This window comes from Cryptomeria japonica, chromosome 10 (genome assembly GCF_030272615.1).
Source record: "Cryptomeria japonica chromosome 10, Sugi_1.0, whole genome shotgun sequence".
Taxonomy (NCBI): Eukaryota; Viridiplantae; Streptophyta; class Pinopsida; order Cupressales; family Cupressaceae; genus Cryptomeria; species Cryptomeria japonica.
The window spans coordinates 372,013,517-372,039,105 of record NC_081414.1 but is presented as its reverse complement, the minus strand read 5'-3'; the positions used below and the strand labels follow the sequence as shown (position 1 = coordinate 372,039,105).

General features: G+C 35.7%; 1 protein-coding gene across 2 annotated transcripts; it reads right to left on the bottom strand.

Annotated features, from left to right (window-relative positions):
* Positions 1-16,113: 16,113 nt before the first annotated feature.
* On the bottom strand, positions 16,114-20,653 carry LOC131077485 (probable BOI-related E3 ubiquitin-protein ligase 3). Of its 2 annotated transcripts, none has more exons than XM_058014979.2 (4): positions 20,236-20,653; positions 18,475-18,635; positions 18,041-18,381; positions 16,114-17,154 (listed from the first exon to the last, which is right to left on the bottom strand). In XM_058014979.2, the coding sequence occupies exons 1-4, from the start codon at positions 20,274-20,276 to the stop codon at positions 16,621-16,623; spliced, it is 1,077 nt and encodes a 358-aa protein (XP_057870962.1). In that variant the 5' UTR covers positions 20,277-20,653; the 3' UTR covers positions 16,114-16,620. The 2 variants fall into 2 exon arrangements, with proteins under 2 accessions (XP_057870962.1, XP_057870963.1); XM_058014980.2 differs by having other exon boundaries at positions 18,475-18,631; positions 20,236-20,365.
* Positions 20,654-25,589: the final 4,936 nt, after the last annotated feature.

Genomic DNA, 25,589 nt, shown 5'->3' with positions numbered 1-25,589 from the left:
ATATGCAGGCTCATATTCATTGTATGAATGACTATTGATCTTTTGATCATCTATCTATTGATGAAAATACAATTTATTCTTGTCCTATATTTTGTCTCTTTTTTGTACATTTCATTGAGCTCTTGATCTTGGCAAAATCTCACATGGTATCAGAGCCATTAGAGCATCATTGATTCATCTTTGAGAGGCATTATTGTGATGTCAAGAGGCAAATCTGAGGAGCAGAATCTTTTGGAGGCATTCTACACCAGATCTGACCTCACCATTGCGTCCAGGTGGTCGTTTCCATGAATTTTGAGTATAAATATGACCTATTTTAGTGAAAGTCAAATTTCAGGCTTGGAGGAAAAATTTTGCCCAATTTGGGCGGTACGGTACGGATTTTTGGAAATTTTGTTTTTAAAAAAACATTCTGCAAAAATTTCATTTTATTATTCGTAGAAAAAAAATAATTGGAATTTTTTTTTTGATTAAAAAAAAAAAAAAGAATTTGCGGTGGGTACGATGACCCCACCCCCGCACTGGTCGTACCCTGCAGATTTTTCGTCGTGATGTCCCACCTGTTCCATGTCATCATCCGTAGCATCTCCTGGTGACCGTGACAACTCCTTCTCTGATGGCCACAACCACTCCTTCTCTAGCGGCATCTCCCGGCTTTCTGACACTGTTCCCGGTGACCTCCCGGCTGTGTTTCGCCTTCCCGTCGGGCGCCTCCCGGCAACGACTCCCTCCGGCAACCAGCCTGCTCTAGCAATCGGCCCCACCCATCGGTCGGCCTTGACACCACTATCAAACTCGTCACTATCAACCGCTGCCCCACTGCCACATGGCTCTGCAGCGCCACGCGTCCACCATCAGCCACCGATCGGGCCCCTCTGCCAACTTGGCCGCCACATGGGCCACCCTGCCACGCAATCTCCTGTCACATCTCAAGCGCCACATCAATCGACCTGCACAGTCAGTAGCCCAGTCGGCTGCCACATCAGCACGCCATGTCAGTGCCACTTCACCAGTTTTGTATGCCATGTCACTCAACTGTACTGCCATGTCAGCCTTCTCAACAAATCAGTTTTTGACATGTCAGCAATCCATATGGTATGGACGCCTAATCAGCAAGGAGGTGAAGTTTTCATGACGGCTATATAACTGTCAAATTTAACCTTGTGTTTTGCTGACATCGTCATTTTTTTGAAAATTAGCAGGCCCCTTCGTTGAGCTTTTTGATTTTGTAGTTCAACTTCAAATGGCCATATCTTGCTCATTTTTGCTCCTTTTTTGGTGCAATATTTTTTGAAATGGGCTATAATTTCATGTACTTTCTCATGGTGGCATTATTTTATGATTTTGATGTACAAATTTTTATAAATAGCAGTTTTTGGTGGTTGTACCTGTCCAATCCCCTTTTTGCAACTTTCAGGACTCTGTTTGGGCTCATACAAACTCCTTTTCAAGTGTCATTTTTTTTTAAAGTGCATAATTTTTTGTCTACTCTCATAATATGCTATCATTTTGCAACAATTTTGGGTAGAAATTGTACTTTCAACATATGGTCTTTTTTGGCCAATTTGGCACTTGTATTGCATAGATCTATCTTGCTGGTATTTTGCATTGTAGTTCTCAGTCTATTGGGGCAGTTGTAAAACAAAATCATAAGTCCACCTTCCCATTGTTTGCAAGTGGCCTATTGTACACGCACTACATATAAAGTGCCAAAATCATCATTTTTTTATTTTTTTATTTTTATTTTTTTTTGGGGGGGGGGTACTTTAATTGATTGAATTTGGGGGGGTCTCTCTTATTCTTTTGTGCTCTTGTGTTCCTTCCTTTTTTCTGCTATGGGTTCTCCTAAGTTTCCTCTCTTAACTCCTCATAATTATGTTACTTGGAAAATTTATGCATGGAGTAAACTTATGGAAAAAGGACTAACTCATTATATTGATGAAACTATTGTTGCTCTCATTGATCCTAAGGTTGATCTTGTTGGTCACTTGGATTGGCTCACTAAAAATATCATGGCAATTGGTACCTTAAGAAAGTATGTATCAAAGGATCTCATTTTTCATATTGAGAAATGTACTCTAATCAAGGATGCTTGGCAAAAGTTTCAAGACTTGTATGGTCAAGTTGATGAGAATATGGGATATTAGATTGATAGTGATCTCACCATGTTAGATCCCAATAACTTTGATACTATACAAGATTATGTCACTAAGTCAAAAGAGTTGAGGGCACAACTCAAGGATTGTGGCATTGCTAAGAGGATACTCAATTGATCTTCAATTCGATGGGAAAACTTCCACAAGAATATGCAGCATTTGTTTCTAGTTTCCAAACCCATAGGATGACAATGAGTTCAAGCTACACAATGCCTACATTTGATGCTTTCGCCAAAATGTTGATGATGGAACAAAATAAGTTGATAAGCATGGGCATTCTTTAGACTTCTAAGTCTCAAGTATTAGTGGCAAATCAAGGGAACAAAGGAAATCAAGGAAAGGACAACTCAAACAAGAAGAAATGGCAATAAAAGCCTAAGGACAAAGCATCACCTTCTCCACAACAAGGAGATTCATCCTCTTCCAAGAGGGACAATTCACCAAAGAGGGAGAGACCTACTTGTGCCTATTGTAAAAAGTTTGGTCATGAGGAGCATCATTGCCATTCTAAGAAGATTGATGAGCTCACACATATCCTCAAAAAGCATAACATTGATTTGTCTAATGTCTACAAGAAGGATTATTCATAAACTTCTACTTCCTCACATTCAAAAGGGAAAGGGAAAGCACTCATGGCTTCTACAAGTGGGAAGACTCACTCTTTTAGGACAAGAAAAGGAAAATCTCTTTGTACTACTACAAGTCATGATTCAGGGAGATGGCTTCTAGATTCAGGGGCTTCTCATCATATGGCATCTTCGCAGTCTATGTTCTCTACATTTGAGCCTTGCACCATGCTGCAGATTTTGATGGGCAATCATACATACATGGATGTGATTGGAAAAGGAACTATTGCTATTAGGGATAACTCCTTCAATGATGTGTTGTGTGTACCCCATTTGATAAACAATCTCATGTCCATCTATCAAATCACACATGGGGCAACAAAGAGAATTGTGGAGTTCACACCTAAGTCAGTTTTCATTAGAGACTTGGAGACTAGATCTATCATTGCGACTGGGGTGGTTGATCATGCATCTCAGTTATACTCCTTTTCAGATTTTGTTGATGATGATGATTTCACATATGATGATTCTACACATGATGATCACACTTCTTGTGATGGTTCATATTTTGAGGAGAACTTTGGGTACTTGAACTTGGGGATTCTCACATGTGACCTCATTCTTGAGCCTTGTGTTTCATCTCCTCCTATTAATATCACATCACCTATTGCACCTGATGATGCAGATAGTGCAACAGTTTTGCCTTCATGTGATTCAGTGCAACAAGACATATCTTGTCTTCCAGCTTCAATTTCATGGGATGAGTACTTGACAGACATTGCAGGTTTGTTTGTGGAATCCTACATTGCAAATTTGGGAGACATCATTGATGATATTCATCTTCTCTTTAATGGAGATGATCCTTCTTCGATTGTTGCGAGGGAACACTCTGACCCTCTTGTTCATTCTCTGCATGATCATTATTTTGAGGTTGATATGATTGTGGATACTTATGTATAGCAGTTGGAGGAGGTCTCTTTATGTTTAGAGGAGACATGTGAGTCTTTGGGACTTGTTCTACTTTCTTCTCCACTAGATCTTGGAGTGCCTTTTTCAGCAGTGTTGAGCAATTCACCACCTTTGGAGGGGGTATCTTTCAGCATCGACATGGGGACACTTGAGCAGTTTTCAGAGAGTCCATTCATCGTGAGTTTTTTTCCTACTTCTTCCCTTCATGAATGGGGAGACTTCATGGATACACCTTTGGTTTTGTTTCTTCCTAAGGGAAGGAATGTTGTTCAATGTTCATGGAGCAGTTTCTTCATACATTATCGAGCTTCTATCATTGGTGCAAATTCTACATTGAGGGGGGACTTCCTAGCTTCTCTTCTTCTCTCATATGGGGGGGACTTTTTCCTCACATGGGGTTTTGTTCCTCACATACTTCTATGAGAGTTCTCTTGTATAGCCTTTATCTCTCTTTTGGGGGAGGGTTTTTTCCCATTGGGTTTTTCTCTCTTTCCCCTCTTTATGAGAGATTTCATTGCATTGGTTTGCATGCATTTGCATTTGTACATGGGTACCTAACATGGCCTCGTAGCCAAGACCCATCTTGAATTGCATAGTTGCATTGTAGACTTAAGTGCATTCCCCTAAGTTGCACTTAAGGGGGGGTGTTGGTGTAAATAATTATTCATCATGGATATGATTACACCTTACTTAAGTTTACTTAGGAGAATGCATTTCAGAGTAGTTTGGGTATGAGACACTTGGGTGTTTGTGCCACATTAGGATAGTGTGTGTAGGAGAATTTCCACCTTTTATGGTGTGATCTTGTTACTACTCTATCATATCCACTTATTGTGGAGTGATAATTCCACCTTCAATGGGTGATCCACCTCATGTGAAATATTTTATTGTTTCTCCTACCTACCACACCTATTTCCTACCTACCCTTGTTTCTTATTGAGCCACATGTCATATTTATGTGCTCACATATCCATGTAGCCTTGCCTATATATGTAGGCTCATATTCATTGTATGAATGACTATTGATATTTTGATCACCTATCTGTTGATGAGAATACAGTTTATTCGTGTCCTATATTTTGTCTCTTTTTTGTACTTTTCATTGAGCTCTTGATCTTGGCAAAATCTCACAAAGCTATTATTTAAATATTATTATATTTTTTTCTGATAGGTAATGGGCCGAAGCCAATAAGGTGTACATACCCTACCCCCTTTGTGGGATTTGAACTCATGGCCTCTATTTCAAAAGCACAAGTTCTCCACCACTAGGCCAACTCAGGTTGTACATTACTATATTTTATATTTATATTAAACTCTTCACCAAAAAAAATCTATTAAGACTAATTATTATTACTATATTTATATTATCGTATCTTTATATTATTATCATAATATTAGATTGATATAATAGAATCAATTAATAGTTAAACATAGAGTGAGTGGTAGTTGAGAGAAGAAAATAAATATTGTTTTTTTGTTCATTATTTCACCTAAAAAGTAATTATATTTGTTCATTATTTCACTTCAAAAATAATTATATTATTTTTTTGTAATTAATATTGAATTATTATTATAATATGATATCGTAATCAATATTAAATTATTATTAAGATATTACTATATTTTTATATTAAGACTAAGTGAAAAAATCTATTAAGACTAATTATTTTATTTATTTTATTATATCGTTTATATTATTATTATGTTATTAGATTGACATAATTACAAAGTTAATTGTTATATGATAGACATAATTGATTAAATATTAAACTCAAAGTGAGTGGTAGTTTAGAGGAGAAAATAAATAAAATATTTTGTTTTCCTTTTCATAATTCCATTGTATAACAAACATTCAAAAAATACTTTTAAATTTTTATTTTTAATATTTTTTTAAATACTGATTTAAATTTAAGATATATATGTTAGCTTTTTTGGATATAATTGAAATAATCATTTACAACCTTAATTTTATAATTGTTATTATTTAAAGTGTTTGGTAAACGTCAATGGCTCTTTGGTGCAGTTGAATGGCTCCAAATGAGTCCACCAAGGATAAAGTCTTGTTGAGTGCAAAGGCTCTTCGAGGGTCGAGCACATTGGATCAATGAAGGATCACAATAGTTTGGGAAGAACTCTAATTTTATAATTATTAATAACATTACAATTCCAAATTCATTTTTCTTAATTATTATAATGCTAAGAGCACAAATTAGGGAGTATGATTTATGATTTAAAATGTTTTAATTTACATAATATAAATAATAAATAGAAGGTAAAATTTGAATATTATTTTTGAATTTTGAGGATCAAGATTTATAGGTGTGAAATTGATGTAATATTTAGGTAGAAAATGAATTTAAAATATGGTGAAAAAATAGGCATAATAGAGTTAAAAGGAAATGAACCCAAAAGAAGATAAGAGAGATAATCAACATAGAGTATAACTTTAATTCTATTACATTATTTTTAAATTATTTTAATTTCACGATTATATATTTTAGGGTTATAATTAATAATTTTATTGCATATAATTTTAAGATTATTTTTTCTTAATTATTATAATTTTAAGTCATTAGCATTATGGTTAGGGTGAAGGGTAATGCTAGTATTAGAATTAGGGTTAGAAGTAGAGTTAGAATTATAGTTATAACTATGGTTAGTGTTAGGGGTAGAGATAGGTTTATTATTACAATAGGATCAAGGTTATATTAGGCTCATAACAAAATTATGGTTAGAAGTAAGGTTGTGGGTAGGGTTAAAATGAGGGTTACAATTATGGGTGGATAGGATTAGTATTGTATTTCAATGTAGGGCTCAATGAGAGCTAAGGTTCAATAGGGGTTAGGATTTATTAGGTTTTTCATGCAATTAAGATTATAGTTAGATTCATTACGATTATTATTAAGGTTAGTTATAATTAAGGTTAGGAATAGGTTGATTAGGTTTAGGGTTTGATTAGGGCTAGTATTTAGTTAGGAATATAAGGGTTAAATTGGGATTAGGGGTAGTGTTAAGGTTAAGGTTCTATGGCAAATGTTGGAGTTAGGGTTAAAGTCGATGTTGGGGTTTTAATAGGGTTCAAGTTATGTTTTAATTAGGGTTAGGATTAGATTTTTTGATTAAAGTAAAACAAGTTTTGAAGGGGCCCTGGAACCCGTTACATCAAAATGTTGTCAAAAATCATAAGACAAAAGAGACCTGACATTCAACCATCAACAAAACAACAATGACCAAAACAGGGACACTGAACCAGACCAACCTACTATAATTCCTTTAGAATTCTAGCAGCTTCAAGATCCTTCTAAATAATGTGATGATCAAGATCCATCACCTTGTGGATGAACTAGGAATTGTCACCCAATGATTTAGACTAACTCCTAGTTCTAACCAAAGGTCCATGTGCCCTAATAGCAACCTTATTACCTTGATCAAAAACTTTACAAACAACATATGCACCAATCCTTTTAGCATCTGCACTAACCCCAGAGAGCAGGCCTACCTTTTTTATCTCTCTCCAATATTCAAATCCTAGACTTTGTTATTAAGCATACGAAGACCCACAACGTTGTTCTAGGTGGTAGTTTAGTTGACGGTCGCTACAATATCCAATTTGTTGTGAACCTTCATAATAGTATCCACTAGCATTTTAATTCTATTGTCATGATTAGTCTTCATGACCTTCACATCCCTGACCACCTCTTCAAGTAAAGCCAACATTTTTTATCGATCATCCTTTCCCTTTCCCCAATGAACCCCACATTGCAAATTATCCACCCTACTACAAAGAATTTGTAGGCTTTATTTAATAAGCTTGATCTCAAAAATGAACTAGTTGGACAGTCTAAATTTCCCCAAAGCAGCATTCTTCGACAGGTCCATGACATCCTCAGTGTGCTCCAAGGAATTAGCATTTGGAAAGACCTCCTCAGCACCCCCAAGATTCTTATTAGCAATCAAGAAATCTTTGTCAAAATTCTTACCATATTTGTTAGGAATAACCTTTTCATTGCTAAGATCATCCCTAATAGCCTATTTCCCCTTATCCATAGCACCTTTTTTCCCCACATCCACTTCACCTCTCTTAAAACTTTTTTACCCAAAATTCCTTTCCTAGTAATATAGGGTCTTCTATACTACCCCTCCTCCATGCTCTATTCTTCCCAAATCTCCTTCCCCTTCTCCTCAACCCCAATCTTAGCCTTTTTATCAGGTTTAAGTTTCTAGACCCTAGGAGAAACATACTCCTCATCACCATTCTCAGTGGAGAATCTGTTAGACTAAGAAATATAGGTTTGGGGCATTTCTTAAAGGTTGACTTCCATTTATTACCTAAATCATACCAATCTTCCTCATCCTCTGGCACCATGTCCTCAATATCAGTAGACATATCTAAGTAATGGTCTGAACATTTTTGGCAAACTCTTTCTTAGATTTAGACTTAGAGGGTTTCAAGGGAATAGAAATAGACTTGGCATACTCCATTAAAAGCAAAATAAGACCCTCATTAAGAACAGGGGAGGTAGAATTGTTCTTATGATCATTGACCCCAGTCGTCAAAGAAGACAAAAGATAAAAAGGAAATAAGGCCAACCATTTATGGTGAAAATGGTTAAGTAAGATGAAATGGTTACCAAACAAGTTGTTGAATCACCTTAGCAATATTATCCCAGAAGGGTTTTATAGTTCTATGATAATAGCCGCCTGACTTGGTCATCATCTTTGAAATACAAGGAAATGGCATCATCTGACACTTTGCAATCTCTAGAGATCTTTCTACCTTCTATAGAAAGGCTAGTCACTTGTGTTATAAGGTCTTCAGAAATAACCAACTCAACCTTGAAAATTGATAGAGTCTCATTCTTACATCTTTTGAGGAAATCTTTGGCAGCTTGTGGGTCAAAGCCATGGAGTTTTTCCATGTAAGGAGTGATACCACCCACTAAGAGTTTACCCCAAATCGTAGGGTTCTTTTGCCATTTTTTGCAAGAGTTGGCCTCTATTCTATTGTTGTCCCCACCAACAATCTCAGAGGGACCACCCAACTTGTACAACAAGGCAAAGCAGCGAAATGACCAGGGGTGGTATGAATAGGGGAAATGCCATAAAGATAGAATTTGGTACAAAGACAGTATCAAAAAGAAAGAAAAAATCATTTTTTTTGTATAGAAGGTTAAATTCAAAATCGCATGCCTTTACTCATTATAATAAGAGTTGATGTAGTCAAGACTCTTCCTTTTTCCTGATAATTGTGTATCATCATTTTTCATTTTTAAATATCAATCAAAGGAGAATGGTGATTATTTTCAGAGAATATCTATTGGTTTAAATCTAGATATAGCTATAAAAGTTAAGCCTTATTTGTATGTTTTACCTATATCAATTGTTGCATTGGGGAGTGCTAGTCCTTGGGATTTATGTATGGTGATTTCCCATGCCATTTATAGTGGTATTTATCTATGAAGTAAAGAATTACAGAGAAAATTTCACTTCTTTCCATATTTTTTATATCTCTAGGTCCTCTCTCTTCTACCCATTCATCTTATAAGGTACAAAACTACCTTATTTTGACCATTTCAAGTTTTTTGAACTTTATACTTCTCATCCTTCTATCAAAAATCCCCCTGCCTTGCCTCAAATCGATAACCTTCATCTCTATAATCAAGTTGAGGGGGGCATACATTCCTACAAGGGCTATATTTATCTACATCATGCAATGGTTGAAGTGGTCTTTCATGGATCCTACACCACGCACCTTAAATAAAGTGACTCTACAACATGGTTCCTACACTATAAAATTATTAAATTGACACCTTCATAGGTCCTACACTGCAGAAAATATTTAAAGTGTTTGTTCCATGTGATCTAAACCACACTTTCTTGGTTAAATTGGCTCTTTATGAGCCTTATACCATTATGGTTAAAGTGATTAGTCACAAATCTTACATCACCTATGATGAACATGGATTGTATCCTTCATGGAAACTAACTCAAAATTGCAATTACATGACTATCAAATATGGTGTAATCCCCTTAAACCTATCCTTGCTCAATAACTACTTGTGGGTTTCATGGAGGTCACACCGATTCCAATATTATATTGTCCCCTAGCTAGATTCAACAAGACAAAATGGAACAAATTAAAATTTGTGAAATTGATTTTCGTGATCTTAATTGTGTGCATTGATTTTTGTTCCTATGTCTTTTACAAACTTGAAGATGTTGCTTGTGTGAAAACAAGAAAATGACATTAAGAGGTAACTCTTAAAATACCTTTTTATTAGTATATTTTTCATCAAGTATAACAAACATAATTTTTATTTACTTTATCAAATTTTGATTTGTTATAGCTCACACATATGCTAAAGTGGGAGAAAAATGTAGAGTTAAAAAATGTATATTTAACACTTCTCCATCTCATTTGTACCACTTTAACACCCTCATTTGTAAGAATGACCCATGAATATTTTGACCCCTTGAAACAAGAATCATCCTTAAAACCACACCTCATGACCCTATCATGATTGAAAACTATCTTCACTTTCGTTTGTAGCATCTCTATCATCTAGGATGTTATTTGTCCTCTAGACAAGATCGAATGTGCTAGAATCCCCTAAATTCAAATTTAATTTTTCCCACCAAAGAAATTTCCTTTTCACACCTTACAAGACCTAATTTGCCTCAAATGATCAAAAAGGGCAAGGTTATTTAATAAATGAATGATAGAAAATTAACAAGAGTTGCAAACATAAGGAGGCAATGTCTTAGATCAAAACATGTGTCATTTAGCACACTTAGGAGTAGCAACCACATGCTATTGTTGACAAATTAGTTGACCTCCATAGTTTTAATGCACACTCTTTAGCTCCTAGGGTTTCACACACCTTAAGCTCTTGTCCAACATTATAGTTAAATCAACCTAAAGATCTAAGGTGAATCCCTCATTTTTTTCTAAATAGAAAGTTACTAAGTTCTCCATCCCCTACTTTTGAATGAATAGATGGAAGGAGTACTACTAAAATCAAGTTTCAAGCATCAACACATGTTTTGGTCAATAGTACAGTCATGCAAACAGGACCACCAAAAGGAACACAACCATGTGAACTATTCTTTTGATATCATTGTATCACCATATAATTTAAAATTTAGATCTAACAATACAAAAGCTCATTTCATCTTTACTTTTATGTATTTCTATTTCTTATGTGATCTCATTCTCAAGTTGATTTTAATTCTGACATTATTTTACTTTAGATTCTAAGAAAAATAGAAATACATTATTATTAAAAAATACACATGGTGATGTAGAAGCATTTTGAGGAATTGAGCAATCATCAACCTAAAAATATTTATTTTCCATTTCTTTTGTTGAATCTAAGTCTTGGATTCTTAAGCATGTCATTTTTGAGAAATTTTGAATTTCATGTTTGAGTCATGCATGTCCATAAATATTGTAAAGTTATTGGTCTCTTGTTACAATCCCGCACGTCAATTTGACTCCTCTTGAAGAATGGATCCACTTAAGACTTAATTCTTGGAGCTCTACTCCTAATTGATTTCTTGGCAATAAATTTGGATGTAACATTGATAGAGAAACCTCTAAATTTTCTATTATCTTTCTCAGAAACTCGTTAGATAGATAAACATGGTTTATGAGGTCTTGTTCAATGACTAGGTGAGTACAATTGTTTTTCAAAACTAATTTCCTTCAAAGAATTCAAATTCAAGTTTACTGATTTCTTAGGAACCTTTTCGGACAATTATAAACCATGTTGTTCGGCTTTATTACAAGGATAAGACTAGCTTTCAGTTAGTTTGCTATCCTTGACTATATCGCAAAGCTCTTATTTTTAGTTATAGTACCTTACCTTGTATTGACATTTAGAGAACCTTAAATATAAATTATGAAGTGTGATGTTATAAAGTAAATTACAAGGATAAGACAAAATAGTACCTTACCTTGTATTGATATTTAGAGAACAAATAGTACCTTACCTTGTATTGATATTTAGAGAACCTTAAATATAAATTATGAAGTGTGATGGTATAAAGTAAATTACAAGGATAAGGCTACCTTCCAGCCTTTCAGTCATGAAGCTCTTATTTGTAGATATAGTAGATTACCTTGCATTGATATTTAGAATATAATTTATGAAGTGTGATTTTATAAAGTAAATTACAAGGATAAGACTAACTTTCAGTTAGTCCCTTATACTTGACTACGTCACGAAGCTCTTATTTTTAGTTATAATACCTTACCTTGTATTCCTTAAATATGAAATATGTAGTGCGATTTTATAAAGTAAATTACAAAGAGATTAAAAAGAAAGAAATATATTGCACTCCCCACATATCCTATATCAAACTTTGCCAACAAATATATCTTTACAACATCATTTATCAATTTAGCCTATTGCACTCCGTCCCATGCAAACTTGCCCACAAACATATCTTTACAAACCAGTTTGCATCAAAACCAAGTTTGACCAAGGATGAGGATTTTAGTTTTTGGACTCAAAGCTTGCCTAGCATGTCATTTTTTAATTTTAAGTCATATACTAGAGGGCCTCTCTATATACTGCTCTTGCCAAAAGCTAGATAACAAGCAATCATAAGATAATTGTTCGTGGCTGTAAGTAAGCTTGAAATGGCAATTAAATCGGGCATGATAAGATAATTGTTCAGAGCTGAAAATAACTTTGAAATCATAATAATATGAACATTTAGTACTTGTTGTCAAATTATTTATTAACAAACCAGAGATCAGAAATCTCAAATTTCATGAATTAATTCGATGCATAGTGTTTTCAGTCTATTGTAATGAATTTGAATATTTCTAGAATAAAACTGTAAGGATATTTGTATTAACATTTCAGATCACATTCTGATTCATCATCCAGATGAGAAAAGCAAATTGAGTTGTTTTTTCTGCGAAGTTCTAAAAAATCCCTTCACAGAGGAGCACACCTATCAAGAAAAATTATCAAAAGAATATCTCCTTCAATTCCATGAAATGACAAACCATTTATTTTCTGCCTTGTAAGTTCGATCCGTTGGTATGGATGGTTAACAAGAAAATAAATAGTTTGGCACTATATAGAGAGAGAGAAACTCTGTCAATGTTTATTAAAAAGGAAGCTTTAAGCTACGGGTGAATTTAAAGCTTAAAAAAACAAGGATCTGATCAGATCATATAGTTGATAAAGCTCCCAGTCACAAGCCCATGCGTTCCTTTATGAGGTGCTCAAGTTCCGCATGGGCTAGGTAAGTACATTGGAACTCGAAGCTAAGAACTGTCTTAAAATGACTTGCTCAATTTGTTAGGCATTCAACAATCACACTCCAAAAGACCAACTTTGGATATCCTTCATTATTAAGGAATAGAACTGCAAAAATCAGGCCAGGCCAAGTGATTGACATGAACAATCCTCGTAGATTGTAGAAAGAAACATCAATCTCCTATCCTCCAGTCTGCTATTAAGCATCAGCTAACCACTTATATGCCAGCATCCCAACCACAATATGCATTGTCACACCACCAGATACATCCTGCGGAGATTAAAATTTACCATACATGATACATATTTGTCAACACATGGTCGGAGAAGCAAACAGCTATGTTTATGAATTCAAACTTATTCAGCATTCATGAACTTTGTGTCCTTAAATTAACCCAAGGCCAACTACCACATCAAACCTATGACCCTTGTTCATTTGCCAACCATTTCATAACTGAAAAAATGGAACCTTTCGTGCTCCTTCAGCTTCTTCAGCCAAAACCATTCACGTTGTAATAAAGGATTGCTTCAAGATATGGATAGCTCCTGGGCCAGCTATGGACAAGCCAACATCCACAATCGAGTTTGTTGGATTATAGTGAATATCAGTGGGATGCCAATGAGGTGATAAGATCATATGGGTCACATAATATTTAGCATTTCACAAAAGCCCTGGTAAAACCAAAAACGATGATGATGAAATAACAAATTTATGTCTTAGAATGGCCGCAGAATGTGCAATGGGGTTTGCATAGTGGTCCTAGATTACATATTGGAATGATGCAGGGTAACTGTTGGAAATTGGATCAGAAGATTGATTATCCGCATAACGCAGGTCAACTGTGAGAAATCAGATCAGAAGATTAATTATTGCTTGCATGGAACTTTTATAATGCTAACAAATAATTTTGAGAGTAATAAAGATATCCAGGGAAATATTGATAACACGCAGCAAACAGATTAGCCTTATCAAGGTAGATTAACATACCCTTTGATATATCAGGCCATGATGTACACCATCATTAAGGATGACCAACCCAATAGTCCAAACTTCCAAAGTACAGCTTGATTTGGCCTTCTTACATGCTTGATCTAATCATGTACAGGTTAGGTTTATCTTATTATTCTTGCTTGTGCTCAGTGATATGGATTAAAAAATGAATGAGTTAAGTTGTTACTTTTCTTCTGCGAATTCTTGTTGGTTTATTAGTTGCAGGCTTGTGGCATTCCGTGGAGCAATGTTGAAATTTTTCGAAGTACAACAAGAGACACTAACTTCCAAGAGAAAGGATACAGGTCAGGGAGGCTCAGTTAAGAGATGCAAGTAATATACTGCAGAAAATGGAAGTTACTAGAAATATTGTGTATTTTAAATGGCCAGATCTTTCCGGTTGAAGTTTGGTAGCATCTTCAAGAGCTCAAGCTAAGGTAAAAGGCTTCGGAGAAGGGAAAAGTAGGGGGGGGCAAAATAGAGATGCAGTTAGATTCTGGCAAACCCCTGGAATCATCTGAAACAGTAAAAATTTCAGCTTGGCCACCACCATTATAATTTATGGTTGCTGGTCTTGAAGGGCATTGTTTTCGGCACTTCTCCCAAGTTGCTCAAAGATCTAATCATGTACAGCTTAGGTTTATCTTATTATTCTTGCTTGTGTTCAGTGATATGGATTAAACATGAGCGAGTTAAATTGATACTTTTCTTCTGCAAATTCTTGATGGTTTATTAGTTGCAGGCTTGGGGTATTCTGTAGAGCAATTTTAAACTTTCTCAAAGTACAAGAAGAGACAATAACTTCGAAGAGGAAGGATACAGGTCAGGGGGGCTCAGTCAAGAGATGCAAATAATTTATTGCAGAAACTGCAGATTACTTGGGATATCTTGTATTTTAGAAAGCCAGATCTTTCCAGCTTAAGTTTGGTAGCATCTTCAAGAGCTCAAGCCAACATAAAAGACTTAAGAGAAGGGAAAAGAAGGGGGAGTGCAAAATAGAGATGCAGTTAGATGATTTCTGGCAGACCCTTGGAATCATCTGGAACAGCAAAAAATTCAGCTCGACAACCATTATGGGTGCTGACATTGCAGGACATTGCTTTCGGCGCTTCTCTCATGTTGCTCGAAGAAATAACATCTTCCAGATTAAAGATGCTGGATAGGATGAAGCTGCTAATAATGGATAATAGATAATTAACTCCAGAAATAGATTTTCAAGTCTGGTTAATTGTAACCACAGACGACAGATGCTTATCTACAGAAATGAAGCCTTTTGTAGCTCTGGGGAAGGCAGATAATTCCTGTGATGCAATGAAGAGTCTAGAATGAACTTCCAGTGAACACTTGGCCTCCTCTCCATCCATGGAGCTATGTCATCCAAAAACAGAATTGACAAAGATTGCTAAAGAAGGGCTAAGAAAAGTCTGGCTTCTTTCTTCATGAGATGCTGTTGACAGTTGATGTTTCTGCCTTTCAAATATCCTTGACAGTTTTCTTGCTGTTGTTAGTTCGCTTATGGCCATGGATTAAATCTTGAACATACAATTTTCGCATGACTTAAGCAAGACATGTAGGCTTACTGTGAATGATTTGCCTGGATAGGCATGGTTAAGTGATGGGGTTTTCAATTTTTTGGTAGGGACCACAAAGTGGTTTTGTTAGTCGTCTGAATAACAATCATGGTAATCTGATGGTGCATTGTCATTTGGCTATCCTGAAACACTGCTAATTTTACTGTGAACGCTGTATATTTTTATATATCCCTTGTATATAACAATAAACAAGCCTTTTCTCCTGAACAAAAGAAAAGATAGTTCAGCCCACAAAATACAGGCCACATGGACAAAGTCATCCATTCACAACAACGTGATATAAACTTAAGAAGCTAACAATGTGCTTTGAATGGAACCAGGTATCTATAATAGCATAACATCAATGCAATCACAGCACGAATTTGAAGGATGAAGTATACAAATCATATTGCCTTACAGACCAATAACATATGTTGTCAAGGGTAACAAAACAAATATAGAGGCTGAAAAAGTATAAATAGATTAAAAGCATCTAAAAGTTAAGAGTCAAGACAGTGCAATGACATTATCCCAATAACTTCCAAAACCAACTATACATAAAGAAACTAGCTTTACAATAAAGAATAAAAGAGCAATCTGAAATGATTTTCCACCACAAAGTTCAAACTAGACACAAACAGTAAAATATTTATAGCTGTACATGGAGAAAATATGTAATATCTCCGATCCATATATGCCATATGAGAGCCACTGCAATCTAATCCAACTTTATGAAAGTGTTATCCAAAATAATGGATCTAAGGATCTGCATTACAAATGCCTATCCAGGCCTCTCCAGGAGATATTTCTATACTTCTCTCAAAAATGCAAGCTTATGGTCAATAGAAACACCTTAGATGTCAATATAAACACTAACCTAAATGCTTGTTTAGTTTAACAAGCTGAATTTGTAGACCTTCCAAATAACAGTATCCAGGTTACCTTCCAAGAAATTGCGAGTTTGTGATCAGATGTAGCTATTTCAATCATAAAGAAGATGCAATCCATAACCAAAGGACATATTCAATGACCAAAGGTAATTGATCAACTTGTACCCTGGAAATCATAACTGCATTTATTCACTGAGAAAATTTATGACATGTGGACCGGCATGCTACTTTTTTTAAATGATTGGCACAAGGGGCAATTACTGAGTCTACTCTCGCATTCCCTGCAGAGGCAAAGATGCCTGCAAGGCAGCAAAAGCATGCATACATCACTGCTTCTGCAAACCCTACAAGTCCTCTGTTCTTTCAGCTCCTTGTTCTCTTTGCAGATGAGAGCTTGAAAATCACCTGCATTACCATTGAAACAAGAAGCTGTATCATCCACTTCACTGTCTCCACATCCTTCTTTACTCTCCCTGCTTTGGGCATACGCTTGCTGCAGATTGAATTTAAGAGTATTAATCAAAGTTTCACTGCATTTTGCCCGATATTGCCATGCATTTACTTCTAAACTCAATTGCTTCATCTTTTCTTCTAGTTCTGCATTTTTCTTATTTATATTTTCCACCTCTATATCCTTTTCCTTAAGCTTTTTAGATGCTGCTTCCTGAACACATGTCAAGATATTCATCTGAAGCCTTTGTCTCTTCTCCTCCACAGCTTGCCTGAATTGCTCCCCCTGCACAAAGAGCCAAAAAATAATCCGTAAAACAACCTCAAGAACAACAAATAGAAAAGGAAAGAAGACAAATTAAGGAACTGGTTAATTATAATTTCCACAACAGATATGCAAAGCAACAATCTGACCAAAATAGAATGCATGGAAACACAACCAATCAGCAAAAATGGGAAATCTCCCGAGCTGAGAAAATCAAAATATATGGAAACACACAAATAAACAAAAGTACAGAACCCTTTTATTTAATATGAAGTGAGAACCTGAAATTATATGAAGATAAATTTGCATGAAACAGTAAAACAAGCTTCAGCAAAAAAACAAGCAAAAAACAGGAATGATAAAACTTGCATGCAAAAAAATATAGAGAATGTAAAGCAGTATAAATTTCTGGATGGGAACCAAAATGGAAAGTTAAAATTGTATGTTCAGAGAAGTTCAAAATTTTGAAGATGGAAAAGTGGAAATCAGTTCAACAAAAATGGAACACAAAAGTTGGGATCGAGGACTAGAATCTTACATATTTCAGGAATTTGGGAAGACCAGGAACGTGACAATGGGACTAAAAGTCTTCAATATAAAATTTTACTGAATATTTATCTCAGATCAAAGACATTTACAGAGACATTATTGTTTTTAATAAATCTATCTCTTTGGACCATGGCAATCAGGAGCCACCCAATCATTACCAAACAAGAGTTCAGGTTTTCAGAGAACGTATCATTTTAATTTTTCATTCACATAGGTTTTGTAGTGTCATGGTACTTCTGGCCTTAGAAGGTGTTTTTTTTACCAACAAAAAACATACTTCAAGGCAAAATTTGCATATCTGATGTGTAACACAAGCAAAAAAATTAATTCATTTGGAGGCACCAAAAACAAAAAGTACTTGGATTCTCAAAAACTGGTCCATTTCAGCATGCTGTCGCTGTAATTCTCCATTTAACTCTTCGCTCAAAAGGGCCAACATTCTTGAATCACCCAATGACACATTGCTGGAAGAGTTCAATATTTCATCATCAAAAGACAACCGCAAGCCAGTTGAAACTGGTCCATTGGACTGAGGCAGTGCTTGAGTTTGCAAAAAATCAATGGATGAAATCTGTGAATTTTCCAGAACCTCTTGATTTCTGTTTCTCTTCCTAGGTGCCAGTAAGTTCCAGGAAGGTTCATTCTCAGACTCGTGTAGAGTCAGGCCTACCACTTGCTGCCCCAGATTACAAGCAGTAACTGCACAATCCACAGAACAATAGCATTGGGATGGGATTTCAAAATATATGGTAACATTAAACAAAGTTGAAGACTGGATTTTTATATTCTTACACTGGGGCATGTATGGAGGCTGATTGGGCAGTCCATTGACAGCAGGGGATTTGCTTTGAGATTGAGATTGCATCTGCTGCTGCATTTGATGATCAACATAGCTTCCAGGACCAAAGAAAACAATTGGAGTGGAGCCCTTGTTTTCACCTGCAAATAACTGTCTGCCCACATATTGACCAGAACAGAAAAAAATCTTTAGCCCTCAATTTTCCATATCATTTTAGTTCTAGAAGATTTCTAGTATTACAATCCAAGCACTTTACGTAAAGTTATTTTTCTGACTATTGAAATTCATGAAAAGAGATAATGTTAAAGGATTGATTTGCATTAAGCCCTTACATAAACCCAATCCCAAATTCTAGTTTTAATTTTTTGAAACTCAAAATACCAAAATAGGTGTCTCTCTGCAGGAAGGATTCGGCCTGTAACTTCTAAGCTCAATGGTTGTTCTATCGTTGCAATCCAAGAAGGCTCACAGCAAATTGTTCTTCTTTCTCCCAATGTAGTCAAGACTAGTAAACATTAAAGGATTGATAAGTTTTGAGATATCAAATAGAAATCTGCTCCCCAGTTCCAGTTCTGGAGTTTGAAGTTTAAAAGCAAAAAAAATTGATCTCTCAGCAAAAGAGACATGAATAGATATATTTCCAGTTTTGTCATGGCTCTACCATTGCACTTCAAGCAGAATTGCAACAAGTTGTCTGTCTTCGTAATAATTTTCTTGGAAATAAACACAATAAATATTTTGATCTGCATTGAACCCCTTATAAAAAGCTACTCTGATAACTTGCTTGAAAACAAAAACATTAAATATCTTCAACAGCATTGAACCCTCATTAGCAATCTAATCCCCGATTCCAGTAATAGACTTCCAAGCTCAGAAACAGATGAAAACCTAATCTCTAGATGTGAACACATATCCTTTCAGTTTTAAAGTAGCTATGCTATTGCAATTCGAGCAGGCTTCCAATGAGTTGTTCTCCTTAATAATAAATTTTTTGAAAGAAAGAAAATATTAAGAATTACCCTGCATTCAGCCCTTGCAGAAACCTAATCGCCAATTTCATTTTTAGATTTTTCATTCTCAAAGAGCCAGGGAAAAAAAAGGCCTCTAAGCAAGAGGAATGTTAACATATAATTTCAGTTCTGAGATAATTTTTTCCATTGCGATTCAGGCAGGTTTCCAGACTGTTTCTGTTACTAATATTTTATCAAAGCAAATAGAAAGCCTTTAGAAAATAACTCAAGAGTTGATCTGTGTTGAGCCTTGAAGAAACCTGAACCCCAATTCATGTTCTGGATTTTAAATCCCTGCCATGTCATTGAATTCAAAATGCCAAGAAAAGATGGCTTCTCGGAGAAAGAGATGTGAACCGATTTAATCAGATTGGTCCTCATATTGATTATCTGTCCCTATGAAAAAAAGTTTTCAAGGGACAGATTCTGCACTAGGCCCTGGATTTTCAACCACTGCTACACTAGAAAAATTTGATAAATGATACTTTCTAAAACCTACATTTATTGAAAAACAAATTGAAATCAGTCGCCACAGAGAAGCCCTATTGGGAAATAACTGTACAAACCCAAGCAATATCCCTGATATTCCAATAACCCACAACATACTAACTCAAAAGCTAAATCCTCAGATTCGATCACGCCTACCCAAATCAGAAAATAGACCATCGCTATAAACCGAAATCAGAAGAAATAACAGGATTGAAAAAAATTAACCCACGTTAAAAAGGAATATTAAAGGCAAACCTGTTGCGCATATTGGTTGAATACTGAGCTTGAACAGCCATCTAGAGCCCCAAATCCAAAAACCTGCAGCTCAAGCGATTCAAACCTGGGTCGATCGAAAGCGTGATGAAATTAATAGAGCTCGTATCCGCAACCTCCTGATAGGCAAAACCACAGAAATTTCGATATTTTTCTTATGGGTGTTAGGGAAGAAGCCTAATCTGGAGATATTCACAACTATTGAGGGATTTGAAATGTGCTACGGTGGGGATAAGCCAAATGTGAAGATGAATAAATCCATGGGAATCGGTCTTGGAGTTGCAGCTGTTATTCTTGTTCTTGTGAAGCCACCTTTGATGGTGCGACTAGGATCATATCACAACTATTATTATTATTACAATATTATAATAAATAATAAATATTAATAATAATGCTTGATGCAGTAGGCACAACACACCCGGTGTGTAAATTGTAATCCCGCTTCATAATTTCTTAGCCGTTACAAAACCAAAGAATGGCTGTTCACATGGAATTTTCCCGGCGGTTGGAGCTTTTTTGGGCGCCCTATCCGGAATTGTTTGGTGGGGTAGTTTTCCCATTCCTTTACAAGAAAAGCAACACTTCCTAACCCTTCCATACTCGATTAAACTGGCACTACTCCCTTAAAAGGTATAATGGGCATGTCTAAAGGCAAAGCCAAGCAAAGAGCTATAATTAGAGGTAGTGGTGTACAAATATGACTCTTATTAGATGAGCATTTTATATTCATATTTTGATCTATTTTGATTAGATTGTCTTTTTATCTAGATTTTTCATGAGAATTATGGAATGGCCAAGATCAAGTCTATGGGTTACGACAATGCTTTTACTTACATGATATTTTGTGGTGAATTTATTTATGAATATGGTTTGAATCAGATGAAGGATTGTAATTGTACATATGTGTATTATATGTTTGTCATTAATGTTCAATGATATATGATTAATGATTTTTTTGGCGTATTGTTGATTATAATAATCCACCTTGCCCTTTAGGAAAGAGAGGGAGAGCATCACTAGAGAGAGATACAGACATGAGATCAAGCAAGCGATGTCATTTGAGTCTTCGCATACACACACGTAGGTCAAGTTGTCTTGTGGTCATGTTATGCTTGTTTCCTCTTATGTCGCTATAGGTAAGTGTTTGTGATCTATGTCAACCCCAGCATTCAGACCTAGACCTTGGCATAAATCCAATCCTATTTCTAGATCGTTGCCGTCTTGATCAATGAATTATATAGGTATAATGGTTGTCGATATTCTCTTATTTTATTACTTTATCAATACATATATAATTAGATGTAGAGTCATGCAAAATATATGTGTGTGTATGTGTGTGTATGTATATGTACATGTGTTTATACGCATAATTGTATATGTATCAATGAATGTCGAAGACTGAGATTTGTTAATATAAACTTATAGTTTTTTGTTTTGTTTTTTATTTTCTTGATCGGTAAAAGACCGAAGCCGAAATTTTATTATAAAATGAGTAATCCACCTCCATTCTGTGTGGGCACCGATAGGAAAGAATGGAGGGAAGAAAACCTCTAGTCTAGCCCAGATCCTATAATGGATCAGAAAATCCAATTCATGTTTTACCTAAACTAATGCTTACTTTCCAGGAGACATGCATTCCTGGTTACATATATTTCCAAGATAAAATGGAATTATCTTAAGATCAACCTTTATTCAATGAGGATCAGACCTCTTTAGATTTCTTCGCTAAGGTAAACCATGTCATATGTTTCATAGAGTACGAGATTATGCCAGTGCTAGGGCCTGTTGCTCCTTCTAGCTCATTTTAGAAGCAATCCAGTTCCTTGGTTCTACAAAATAGAGCACCTTACCACACCTTACAGCCAAGATCATTGTCAGTAGCTCTAGAAAGCCTTGCTAATCAATAAAATGTAAATAATTAACTTTAAACTTCCATATTAAGTAGCTGAAATCTCCTTCCCATGAAGGATATTGTACCCTGATTCATCTCTTATTTTGGGACTATACGCCACTATTGTTATAATATCAATATAAGAGATTATCAAAGCTACAACAACTTGTAGGAAGGGTGAAATAACCAGATATTCCAGAGTAGAAAGACATCATGATTATAATATCAGAACCAGTATCAAAGACAATCTTTTTCTCCTATATGTCATTGAACCTTTACAATGCATGCATAGATCATGATGTTAAATCTAGTGAAAAAAGACGCCCCTGTCCTCCTCCATAACCTAGAAGGACAGAGCATATAACAATAATGACAGATTCATATCAGAAAACAGTCAATTGTCATGCTATTTTAAGCCTAACACATGAGACCGATTCTGCAAAGCTTCAGTCAAAGTAAAGAGTAGCAGCAAAGGTCTACCATTAACCCGACCGGAGATCTTAGCAAAGAAATGAAAACATCACACAGTTCCCAACCCTTCTATTGATTTGGGATCCTTGCCTTATAAATGCCTGCTTTTATCTATATAACAAAATTCGGAACAAACTAAATAAATATAAACATATATATATATATATAGACACACACACACACACACACACACACACACACACACACACACACACACACACACACACATATAGATATACATATACATATACATGTATATATGTATATATATACATACATATATACATGTATATATACATACATATATACATATTGATAACACAATGATGAACAGATAGTACCAAACCAGTATTGAGAGAGGGGGGGTGGGGGGTGAATCAGTACAGACAAAAACATAGACAAATAGTAACACCGGTCCTTAATCAAAGTACAACCGGCAAAACCCAGAATAACTGAGACAAGCATAAACTAATTAACACTTATCTTCTCATACAATCTAACACTTCATTTCCATTTCACCCTTATGCATGAATAGGTAATCTACCATCAAAGATATACATATAAGCAACTAGATCAACGTGATTCACCGCTTGACAGAAAACAACATAGCATCACATGAAGAAGACATCACACATGACACATATATTTTTCACGTGGAAACCCAACTGGGAAAAACCACGATGGGGATGAATACCCACAAGCTTGTTTTTGAACTCTTTAGAAGTTCGCTCTATTAGGAGCCTTGTCCGGTTAAAGACTGATACAATAGGTTCTGTCAGGAACCGACCCTGTTAGGGATCACCCAGTTAAGGGATGGCTAGAATACGCGGTTAAGGGTTAAACCCTGTTAAAGGTTACCTTGTTAGAGGATTTCAAGAACTCAATGGTTTTGAGTCACCCTATTAAAGGATTTACAACAAGTCGGTTAAAGCTACCCTGTTAAGGGGTTTCTCAATTGCTGAAGTGTTTAGAGATCAACAGGTATTACAATGATCTGGTAACAGCACTCAATGCCAATGCAGATCCGCTTAAGCTCCTCTTCACCTTCTGCACTCACACTCTGCAAGTATCACTTCTCTCCTCTAGTCTGTCAAGAATCACGTATCTCTTCTCTTGGATACACACACACAATTTTTGCCAACAACCTCAGAAATAATTGCAACATCGACCTTATAGGAAAACAGATAGGTCGGTAGCATAAACCCTAAACCCTAAACCTGTTAGGTTAAGGAATTCAAACGGTTCAATCCTGACCATTGAGCATACTGCATTAAATGCAACAATCTTGATCCAATCTCAAGACGTTCTCCATCATTCGTTTTCCACCGATTTCTTGGCGGTTGATAACCCATCACACGTTATCACCGTTTACAGACTTCACACATTCCTGAGGTAGATAGGAACAATCTCCTTCATGCAAGATCCTTCACGCGCACAAGTCTTACGTGGCAACATGATCTATTCTTCGTTACCATGCTAACTCATCACACAAAGTCACCGATTGAGCCACACAGGCTTGAAGCACTTCAACCGGAAACCCTGAAGTCAAGACTACCAACCGGTAGTCATACAACGCTTCCATGTGCCGATTCCCATAACCATTTGCCAGTTCACCTTGATCAAACACATCGCTTCACTTTGGCACAAGTGTCGGTTCACAGTGTTATACCGGTTCTCTTCTCTTCATCATATTGACATCAATGACAACACACAATGTCATTATGTCCTCATACCAGTTCACATACAATGTTATACCTATTCTCCTCTCTTCATCATATTGACATCAATGACAACACACAATGTCATTATGTCCTCATACCAATTCACATAATGCCAACACACACACACACACATGTGTGTGTGTATATATATGTATATATATGTATACATATATATACATATATATACATATATGTACATGTATATGTATATATGTATATATGTATGTATGTATATAGACAAAAGAGGCAAAACACGAAAGTCCTACACACTGGATCATTTCAAACTTAACATCACCGAAGCTAGAACAATATATATTACTATGTAGCTTAATCTATAATATGTCAATTCCATCTAACCGAGAAGGAATTTAATCCTCCTATTTGTTCACTTAAAAATCATGCAAGAGCACCAAGAGATAGCTAAAGTCTTGCAGATACATATCAGTTAGTAATAATCATATATTCATAGATCAGAGTAATATATATCCTTGACAATCTTAAGAGTAAAAGAAGTTCAGCCCCATATTATAAAAGGGTCTGTTTAAAGTATACTAAGAGAGTCTATTAATGCAAAAAATTAAGTTCCTCAAAAGACAATCTTATATAATCTGGCTACTTCCTATTAAACTGAAGAAACTATGCTACCTTATCCCTTATCAGAGAACCTCAATTAATCCTCTTCCATGTCTGACAGGTCAACAACATCCTTTGCAACCGAGTGAGGGGTTTTATTCCGCGTTCGACTTGGTTCTGCACGCCTACTAGAGGCCCCCATATCATTTATGTTCATGCCTTTTACCCACACAGCTTTGACAATTACCAATGGAAGCACTTAAATTTTATCCAAAGGGATATCATATGCGGGTGTAGGGGTCTTATACCCTTCTTCCTTAAGATAGTCAATCTCTAATTTGGATAAGGGGGCTCCTTAATGTGAAGCCATTTTAGCAGGAAATCCACATTTCTATAGATGGTAGGCATTCGTTCATTGAACTTGGCTACATCCCTCACCATTAACACTAGCCTCCTGGTGATACAGTCCTCCTTCTTGCCACAATCTTCTAGAAAGAGGATCATAATCCTTTCATCTATGCTACCAATAGAAATCTCAAAGAGACCTAAAAATTCCTTCTTAAAAAGCATTACTCCAAGGAGAATTACCTCATTTTTGCAAATGCCTGCTCGTAGCAAGATGGTCAAGAATTCTGCAAGGATGTCGCAATTAACCCTGTAGCAAAATTCTTGACTGAAGT